At 45.3% G+C, this 10,444-nt stretch overlaps 1 protein-coding gene across 1 annotated transcript; it reads right to left on the minus strand.

Moving 5' to 3' along the window:
• Nucleotides 1–1,056: 1,056 nt before the first annotated feature.
• Nucleotides 1,057–4,736, minus strand: LOC125545703 (endo-1,3;1,4-beta-D-glucanase-like). The gene is made up of 7 exons (XM_048709735.1): nt 4,446–4,736; nt 4,257–4,278; nt 2,649–2,772; nt 2,386–2,476; nt 2,181–2,270; nt 1,994–2,097; nt 1,057–1,399 (listed from the first exon to the last, which is right to left on the minus strand). The coding sequence occupies exons 1-7, from the start codon at nt 4,666–4,668 to the stop codon at nt 1,259–1,261; spliced, it is 795 nt and encodes a 264-aa protein (XP_048565692.1). The 5' UTR covers nt 4,669–4,736; the 3' UTR covers nt 1,057–1,258.
• Nucleotides 4,737–10,444: the final 5,708 nt, after the last annotated feature.

Consider the following 10,444-nt stretch of genomic DNA (forward strand, 5'->3'; position numbering starts at 1 on the left):
ACCTTTAGCCATGCACATACATCTGCAATTGTCTTCCCCATAATTATGACTATATGGTGATCATAGACAATGTTGCGGTTCGGGGCCACAAAAAAAATCTTACAAAAGTATCCTTAATTTTGCCACCCCTTCTCAAATCCCTTTAGGGTTAATCCTTTATAACTTCCAACCAGTATACATGAATAAACATATTTAACACTTACTTAGGTCACATGTCCATTAACCCACTATCGCGCCTAGACTTGCCCGAACCTAGACCACAATGGATGAATGTGCCATGAATATGAGTGTTAAGAAAGACAAGTACAGACATGATCGACTATGCAAGGTCAATCATGCGTTGTTTGATAGGTACCGCATGATCAACTTTCCAAGGTTAACCTCACCTGCTTCTACTGGTATCGACGAGATCTACTAGAGAAAGTCACACCGACCTTTCATAGGTATCAATGAGATCGACTGTGTGAGGTCCCCTATCTAACAAGTACCGACAAGGTTGGTTAGGCAAGAATGGCCAGTCTGCCAAAGGACCCATCACCACCCAGCCAAGTTGGAGCTCTCAAGGAAGTGGAAAGCCCTAAGATGTAGAGGATATGCCGAAAATACCATACTAGGGTTTAAGATACTCATGAAATGGTGGTAAAGCCAGATGATGAATTGTTCCTATTGAGAAGGTGTGCAAAGCCATGTGAGGTCAAAAGTGTAACACTATAATGATCCTTGCCATGGAAGTTGCCTTATTCAACACGGAGGTAATCCAATTTATAGTAGTTGTTATGCTATGAATGAACAAAACAAATTCTCTCTCTCCATTGCATCCCCGGTGTTCACCCATGAGGTTTAGAGTAGCTAGTCAGATCGAGATGAGCAAGTTCTCAACTGCTCTCTATTAAGGCACAAATTTGTGTGGGGGGGGGGGGGTTTTGGATCTCTACTTTGTTGTCCAAAGGAGTAGATGCTAACACAAAGCAAGCATAATTTTAGGGTTAAAATTAATGGATTATTTTCTTTAAGTTATAGTCATATCATATAATTAATAATTATTTAAAATGCATATGATTAAACTTCACATAGATTTTTGATATAAACAAACAATATACATACCAATATGGAGGTTACAAATGACTCACAAATCATACCCAATACATGTACCTTTTTTATGGATGCATACACATCTACACAAAAATGGGGTTGGAGAACTTTACATGGATATGAGACTTAGAATTGTATCGGACCTGACCTTTGTGATTAACATTTCTCATTCCAGGTATTTCTTGAACCAGTCGAGCATTAAGGCAAGAGCTTGTTCAGCTGTTCTAACTGCAAATGGGTCGGTGCTATTGTATCTACAAGCAAAACCATGTGCAACTCCTGGAAAGATCTTGCCGAAGTAAGGTACCTACAATAAGCAAGCATATGAGGCTAGCTAGCTTGTGGGTAAAAGGCTTCTGGTAAGCTCTATGAATACACTATTTGTGTCAAGTCTTGCGTAAAAAGGGTACGTAGTTGGTTAAGTCAAACACCATTTTTATAGTTCTACCTTTGTCCTCATTTCCTTGTCCAAGAATTCCTTCTGCGTTAAACTATGTACAATGATTATATAACAGTTTTGTTATTCAAAGTATATGTAGAGTATTATAATTTTGTTTGCACATTTTAATGTAAATTAAAGTTTATATTAAGTTAAGTACCATGGTTAACACTCAAGGAAGTACAAAAAGTGAAATGATAGCAAATAGAGTGAGTAATTGCATACACTGAGATTTATCCTCCAACTACATCATGAAATATGAGCTCTTATCGATAAATACAATTGTATTTTGTTCGCGATCATGTTAACATGTGAAATGTGTGCCGGTTGCACCCACTATGATGTTTCTAAATTGAATATTATACTTTAGCAAATTACATTTCAAATTTTGGAATAGCAATGCCAGTAGAGCTATATAAAAGAATTCGATATCAAGTGTCAACAGATCCGATACTAACTCACCTTATCACTTCTTTTACGAAGGGCCTGCAAAAACTGATATATGAACTTCTGTGGTGTAGTTGTGTCATTTTGAGCTCCAAGGATCTCAATGGGGCACTTGACCTCTGAGTTCCGCGTAAACTTAAAATAATAAGAAGAGGGATTCACAATGAAACTAGTCACCATAGCAGTAGAAACAAAGGGTCACCTCTCATATCGTCAACAATGATGGATGAAGGATGGGAGACGACGATTGCCTTCACCTCCTCCATTTTCGCTATCTCCACTGCAAACTTTCCTGTTAATTCACCGGGACAAGAAAAATAGCTGAGTTATGTTTAGACTTGTAAAACAAAGGAGTTTATATTGGTTGTAATGCCAATGTTGCAGTAATGTGTATTGATTTAACTGACCACCCCAACAGTATCCCCCAACTCCAATAATTGATTTTTGCTCTTTTTTCAAGGTCGCAAAAATTGGTTTAGCATCTCGAGCGGCTTTTACCTGTAAGATAAACCCAGTAAATAATATATCAATTTAACACAAATATACTTAAAATATTTTGGACCATACCACTTTGACAATAGTATGTTTCGATGTATTTTAGAGAAAAAAATCGACCAAAGTTGAAAAATGTTTAATAAAAATCAGAGCGAACTTTATTGAAATGTATTACCGGAGAGTGGTCATCTATCCACTGTGTGATGTTTACACTTGGGTCACCCATGTAAGGTTTCCCATTGAAGAAATCAGGCACCACAACATAGTATCCAGCTTCAGCAACTTTGTCGGCTGCGTGCCTTCCTTGTCATGTAGAAACATTATGCACAATGATGCATGATTATAATTTAGATGCAAAGATATGGAGTTAAAGAAGCTAATGATCACCCACGACACTCAATGCTTTCTCATGTCACTTTGCTTTTCTACGTACATAAATGACAGAGGTACTATCTTGCTTTGATATTTATGATAGAAAAGAAAAGTTGTTGTTTAGCACCATGGCACGTACACCCTCTATCTTTTTCTTTTTGTGAGGGATACACCCTCTATCCAGGTCATCAGTTTTGGATTGAGATATGTGCATAGGAATTTTTCTGTTTCTCCCGAACACAACGATATATAAACTTGAAACTTTGCATGTCAACAAATATTAAGATTAAAACTTTGGATGATAATATTAAACTATTTTGCTAAATCTCAGTCGATTGAGATTTTTAAGTCTCAATCAAATTTTAAAATGCAACTTCAATTCACCAAAAAGCGCAACTAGGTGAAAAGGTGCAAGTTGCACTCTTCACTAAACTAAAGTTCCACTTTGTTTGATTGATCGAGACTTTTTTTCACATTTTATATATTTATCTTCGCACAAAAGTCTGAAAATATTTTCTGCATATTGTTGTTCAAATGATACATTGACCTACAGAGTTTCAAGTTTTTATGTTGTTTTGTTTGGGTGAACCAAAAAAGAATCTATGGCATAAGTATAGTGAGCTAGCAGCCTAGCACATATCCCGGGAAAAAAATGGATGGCATGGTTAGAGGTTCTGGAAATTCCTATTGGTGCTTGGGCTCCAACCTTCTTTTCCAAAGTTTCAGAGAAAAATGAAAATAATACACATGCACAGAGGGGGTGTAGTCTACACATGTGCAGAGTTTCATGACAAAATGCATTAAGATGTGAGCTACACAAGAAAATAAAATCATACTTTTTAAGCACATGCACTGTTCACCATAAAGTTCATGATTATTTAGCTCGCATTAATGTATTTCAGCGTAAAAATTCACGAGCATGTAGAATACATCCCTACATGCATGCATGTGTGTGTATTATTTTTATTTTTCTAGAACACTCTAATAATCCCCATGTGTGTGTATTTTTATATCACATATTTACGAGCATATTTATCTTTCTTTATGGAGGGAGTACGAGAAAATATGTGATATAAGTTAGTTATGAAGTCTCTCTCTCTCTCTCAAAGATAGCTACAGATGCTTGACTAAAATATGCTATGTTTTTTTCCTTTTTCCATTAATTTTGTTTGAGAACCTTTTTCCATTAATTAAAAAAGAGAGAAATATGCATCGTGTGATGTTTAGTGGGTCTGCCTTTTGGAGTTGTTAGTGGGTCATTTTCACTTCAAGAGTAATTTATGACTTTGTACTTTCCTAGGTGTAGAGATCGAAGGTGACGAACCTTCTTCCGAAAAAATACATTTTTTTGAAAAAAAATACACATAGGAGACCGAATGACAACGAGTACAACGGGCGAAGATGGTCGAACCTCAGCAACGGCGCTTCGAATCCTGAAGAAACCAAAATGCAACAGCCATATTCATAGGCAAGTATATGCAGTTTTTCATCGCAGAAAGAAAGGGCATAAGCAGCTTCTTTTCCCACATACGTACTCCGTATATACGTACTGTCGAAGCACATGTACCGTATACAGTTTAATCAAATCAAATGAACTAACCGAAGATGTCGGAGGCCAGGACGATGGCCCGGTCGGAGTGGACGGGGCCGGTGACGTACGCCCTGAAGCCGGCCAGGTCATCGACGACCTTTCCCGCCTCGGCTCCGGCGGCGGTCAGGTCCGGCGGGTTGTCCAGGCACTGCGAGTGCAGAGGAGCGGAGGCGGCTCTGCCGGCGAGCACGGCGAGGCAGAGGAGGAAAGAGCGCAGCAACTCTAGAGCCATGGCACTCTGGTACGCTCTGTTCTCCTTGCTTCAGTGCGTTTCGCCGGCCGTGCGCTTATATAGACTGTACTGGGGTTTTGCTGCTTTGCAGCGGTAGGTGGCATGGACAAAAGGCTCCCTCCACCATGCCGTTTTGCTTGTTATTTTTTTCTCCTTTTTCTTGGAAAACGCTAACAATCAGTCGGCGGATCGCACAATGCAGCCGGCGTCCCTGCTCCACTTGCCACGTGCCTTCCTGAGCGCACCCTCAATCTATTTCTCTAGAACCAGAAGCATCGTGTGTTCGCCGCCGTAAAGTGCTTTTGCAACAAATGCAGTGTTGCAATGAGATTTTGCAACAAGACCTATGTTATAAAAAGATTCCGCGAAAGAAAAAATGTTCAGAAAAAAATCCACAACAAGACATTTGTTGCAAAAAAAGAAACATAACATGATCTTTGTTGCAGAAGTTTTTACAACATGAGTATTGTTGTAGAAGTTTCTGCAACACAGTTATTGTTGCAATTGTAAAGACTAGGCTGAGCTCTTGGCCGGCATCTATGGGCTGTTGAGGCGACAGATCCGGCTGACGCGTAGCGTTGCTCCCTTCTTTTGTTATCTTCTGATACGTGTTGTTCTCTGTGGCTGCTAAATGATGGCGGAGGATAAACAAGGGTTGCCATCATTCTCTTTTCTTAATCATCATTGTTCTTGCCTTTTAAGGGCTCCTAAACGAATACGACAACACGTCACGTGTATACCGTCCCTTTATAAGAGCAACTCCAACGGCCGCGCCAAAAGATGTGCGCACGGTAAACCTAGCTTTTAGCGCACGCGAGACGTTTTGCCGTGCTTCAGCGGTGGCGGGAAACTGGTGTGCGCAGGAACCGTTTGCGCGCGCGCGAAAAGGCGCCAGCTCGCGCGTTATTTTTAGTGCACCGCTTCCGGCGTGCCTATAAAATGCGGCACTCGCCACGCGCCTATTCCACGACTCCTCTTCCTCTTCCTCTCTGCCACGCGCGCCTTCACCTCTCCAGCGCCCCGCCACCGACGCGCCACCATGCCGCCGCGCCGCCGAGGAGCGTCGGGCTACCGCGGCGTCCGCCTGCGCCCCAACGGCGGGTACTACTCCGAGATACGCTCCGGCGATCTCCGGCTCGGCCTCGTCACCTACGGGACGGCGCACGAGGCCGCTCGCGCGTACGACGCGGCGGCGTGGCGCCTAGGCCGGCCGCGCGGGCAGATCAATTTCCAAGATGTGTACACGCTCCAGCAGGTGCTGGACGTCGCCCCGCCGCCTCGTCTGAACACGGCACAAGACCGTGCAGAGCACGCTGAGCGGCAGCGCCGTCTCCTCGTCGCCCAGGAGGACGAGCGGGTCATGGCGGAGTGACGCCGGCGCCACCTGGAGGACGTCGCCTACGAGCAAGTCTACTGGGCAAGGCGTCGCGAGGAGGACACGCGAAGGCGCCGCGAGAAGCGGTTGGACAGGCGTCGGCGGAAGGCATTGGCGAATGCGCAGTCCGATCTCGTTGCAGCAGGTGGGAGGTCGTTCTTCACGGCAGACGATGATCGTTGGTTGGACATATGGCTCGATACCTCGGACGACACCGCCGAGGATGATAATAGTGATGATGGTAGCGACTTAGAGTAGTTTATCTATACAATCTATCTAGTTTTTATCGTTTGTCGTTTTTATCTATGCAATCTATGCTTTCGATGTAAAATACCTTTGTATCGTTTAAAAAAAATCTATGTAATCTATCTAGTTTATCTATGCTTCCGATGTATACATCTAGTTTGTAGAATGAGCGAGATTTTTTACGCGTTGCTGGAGCGGCGCGCGCGCTGCATTTTTTACGCGCTGCTGGAGCGGCGCGCGCGCTGCATTTTAGCGCGGCTGCTGGAGCCAGCGCTGCGCGCCGCGTTAAACCAGACGATGGACGTGCGCTAAAGTTGTTTTTTGCGTGCGGCGCGTTCGGTGTCTGTTGAAGATGCTTTAAGAAAATGGATATGACTGTGATGGACAAAGTAACAAACAGTTCTAAAGAACTGCCGGCATTGACCAAAAAAAATGCTTCTACTAAAAGCCTGTTCGGTTTCGTTCCGCTTCGGTGACTCAGCTCCTGGAGCGGAGCAGGCTACTTCAATTTTTTATGGAGCTGCTCAAACTGAGCTTCGCAGCTTCGCGGAGTGGAGCAGAGCAGAGACATTCCAAACAGAGCCTAAAATACCCCCCGATCCATAATAAAGGTCAGTGATTCTAACGGAGGGAGTAGCTTTTACATATCGAGAGAGCAAAGAGAAGTAATGAGGAGGCAATAGTCCTGCCAAAATAGCTTCTCTAGTTTAACTGAAAACATTAAGATTAGAGCTTGTATATGGTTGATCTCAGTTTGGTTTATATTAAAGCATCTTCAACAGAAGTGCTATATAAACGACGCGCGGTATAAAAGCAGTTTTTAACGCGCGCGAACCTGATTTGAAGTCTCCACCAGCCGCACAAAAAGCGCGCGCTATAACTAATGTAGTGTGCACATTAAAAAGGCATCGCGCACAGCATATTTAGTGCGTCCGGTCACGCGCGTCGTAAACTTTGGGCTGCTGCAGATGGGACCACTGGACTCGCGCGCGTAACATATTTTGCAGCGCTTGTTGGAGCAAACGTCTTCTAGCGCCCTAAAAAACTACTTGCACGATGTAAACCTGTTTTTTGGGCGCCGCGCATTGGACGGCTGTTGGAGATGCTCTTAGAGCATCTCCAGCAGCCACGCTAAACAAGTGCCGCGCCGCAAATTTTATCATTTTAGCGCGCACGCAACCTGTAGACAAGCTCCAGCGGGCACGCAATAACCGCACGCGGGGCATATGTAGTTGGGCGCGTGGTCCGAATCGCCAACTTGCGCTGTGTATTTGGGGCGCCCGCTTCTGCGCGCGGCACACACGAGCGCTCGCGCCGCATTCTCTCCTCCCCGCCACCTTCGCCCTGCGCGCCGGCGCCGGCGAACTTGACCCGATGGACGCACGCGCCGGCACCCGCTCACCCCATCCTACAGCCATGACCCCTCCCCCGCCGCCGCTGCCGGAAACCCTAGCGTGGGGAGCGTTGGCCTCGCCACCACCGGAGCTCCTCTGAGCATCGGCCTCGCGCGCGGCCTCTTCATGCCGCCGCGGATGACCATGGCGACGGGTGGCGTCGCGCCGGCGCCACCCCTTGCCGCCTCCCCCTCGAAGCTCCCCAATGCGGCGCGGCCGAAGAAGGGCAAGACATCCGCGAAGAAGAACAAGGCGGCGGACGGCTTCGACACCTCGAAGGCGAGGAGAAAGAAGCTTGCAGGGCGTGTGACGGACGTGGCGGCTACCGAAGCGTCGGCGAGCTCACTCGTTGAGCCGCCGGCCGACGCGCATAACGTGTTCGACGATATGCCCCAAAGGTAGAATTTTTTTTCCAACTTTTCTTTTCTTGTTATTTTTTTGAATGCATTCATATAGATAGCTTATTTGCATTGTTCTATATATTTTGTAGTGTCAACAATGATGCATACATGTCAACTATGGGTGTTGGCTCCAATAATTCGCATTGGTATCAAACCAATGACATGCATTTCGAAGACCATGAGTTCGAGGTGGACGAGGATGGTGAGGGCATTGTCGACGCGCCGAAAGGAAGAGCGGGCAATTACACCAACGCCGATGACATCTTACTATGCAATACTTGGTTGCAAGTGTCGAGAGATCCATCCGTTGGAGGTGATCAAAATAGAGATACTTATTGGGGGCGGATGAAATAATACTTTGATGTTCGCAACATGAGTGGAATTGACCGCTCCGAGAGATCACTTCGGTCCCGGTGGTCGACAATCAACACGGATTGTCAAAAGTGGACGGCCGCACAAAAGGCGGTTGACAAGTTGAACCCAAGTGGCACCAATGAGGATGATAGAGTAAGTGGCATTTCATCCATGTTCATCATACTTGTTGTTAGTGTTTGAAGTGTTAACTTGCTTTGTTTTCATGTAGTACAACATTGCACAAAACTTGTTCAAAGGAGAGGAGAGGAGAAGAGAACCAAGAAGGGGAAGATCAAGAAAGGAAGGATATTTACCTTGCCTCATTGCTATGAAGTGTTGAAGGATGATGAGAAATGGAAGAAGCGTGATGATTTGGATGATTTGCATTTGAGCAACAAATGCAAGCGAACAATTGAGTTGAATGATGATGATGATGAGGAGGAGGATGCATCAAGTGATAACGGCAAGAGAAGCCCCACACCCAACTCAGTTTCATACTCGAAGCCAAAACGACCGGATGGGTGCAAGAAAGACACAAAAGAAAAGAAGAAGAGGAAAGGAGATGATAAGCTCAAAAATACTATGAAAGCTATTGTGAAGGCAAGAAAAGATGCCAACAAGGTGAGGAAAATGGCAAGGAACCAAGATGCCGTGACCGAGGAGAGGAGGTTGGCGACCGAGGAGAGGAGGGTGGCGGCCGAGGAGAGGAAGGTGGCTTTGAAGGAGAGGAAGGTGAGCAATGAGGAGCGAACTAGATTGTTGGAATGGGAGAAGCACTTGTTCTTCTTGGACACATCTATCCTCAATGAGGCGCAAAAGGAGTATGTCAATCTTGCCCGTGAAGAAGTCTTGATCCAAAAAAGAGCCATGATTCGCGCAATGGGTGGCGGTGGCCTTGGTGCCATGGGAGGCATGAGTGGCTTCGGAGGTACCGTGGGCGGTTTAGGTGCCATGGGTGGCTTTGGAGCTACCATGAAGACCATGGAAGGCATGGATGGCTTTGGAGCACCCCCCGACACTATGGCCGTCATGGGAGGCATGAGTTTTGCTTCTCTCATGGGAGGCATGGGTGCACCTCCGTCCCCCATGGGCGGAATGTCTTCCGGTGTGCCTCCTCACACACATTCCCATAAATATGCCGTTGAAGATCTTGCCAACACCGTCAGAGCTTCACGTGATGCGGTGCGCGATGAGGAGGAGGAGGAAGAATCATCTTCGGAGGAGGAAGAATCGTCTTTCGAAGATGAGGACGAAGACGAGGACGAGGCTTGATGTGTCTTTCGTTTGTGTCATGAACTTGGTTTGCATTTTGAACTTGGTTGGATGAACTTGTGGGCATGATTTTGAACTTGTGGGCATGAATTTTTATTCATCAACTTGTTTGTGTGAAATTTATATGTCATGTTCATTGCATTTTGAATGTTTGAAATTCATTTTGTGTCCAAAATGCAATATATGCAATGCCCCGGCGAGTCACACGCGTTGCATTTTTTTGCGCGCTGCTGGAGCGGCGCGCGAGCGCTGCATTTTAGCACGGCTGTTGGAGCCAACGCTGCTGGCTGCGCAAAACCAGGCGAAGGGCATGCGACAAAGTAGTTTTTAGCGCGCGGTGCGTTGGGCGGCTGTTGAAGATGCTCTTAGTAAATAAATCAATCTCTTTTCTTTTGCGCAAAGATAAAACGGTAATTCCTCTGAAAATTTTGCACTAAAGTTGCGTCAATTAATTTGGATGGGAGGGAGTAGCAAAAAGCATGATTTACTATTTATGTAAAATCTAGTTATATACTTCCTCCGTTTGAAAAAACTTGTCTCAAGATTGTTCCTCGCATCCATTTGAGAGACGACTGTAGCATGAATGCCTCGAAGATCATTTGCAACATCCTTCAACTATTCGGTGTCGAAACCTGAAACTAAACAAAGGACGGACAGTCATAGAACAGAGTCAATGCCACAGCGGTCGAAGATGAAAGTGATGCTCTTGTGCTTGATCATCCGCAGCATGGCCT

Source organism: Triticum urartu, chromosome 3, assembly GCF_003073215.2.
Source record: "Triticum urartu cultivar G1812 chromosome 3, Tu2.1, whole genome shotgun sequence".
Classification (NCBI taxonomy): Eukaryota; Viridiplantae; Streptophyta; class Magnoliopsida; order Poales; family Poaceae; genus Triticum; species Triticum urartu.

Bases quoted from the DNA above. Each gene is read 5' to 3' on its own strand.
- LOC125545703 (XM_048709735.1), bottom strand. From the start codon at position 4,668: ATGGCTCTAGAGTTGCTGCGCTCTTTCCTCCTCTGCCTCGCCGTGCTC. The intron at 2,477-2,648 runs GTAATACATTTC...TTTATCTTACAG, and splicing joins GGATAGATGACCACTCTCCG to GTAAAAGCCGCTCGAGATGC. The intron at 1,400-1,993 runs GTGAGTTAGTAT...TGCTTATTGTAG, and splicing joins TTCGTAAAAGAAGTGATAAG to GTACCTTACTTCGGCAAGAT.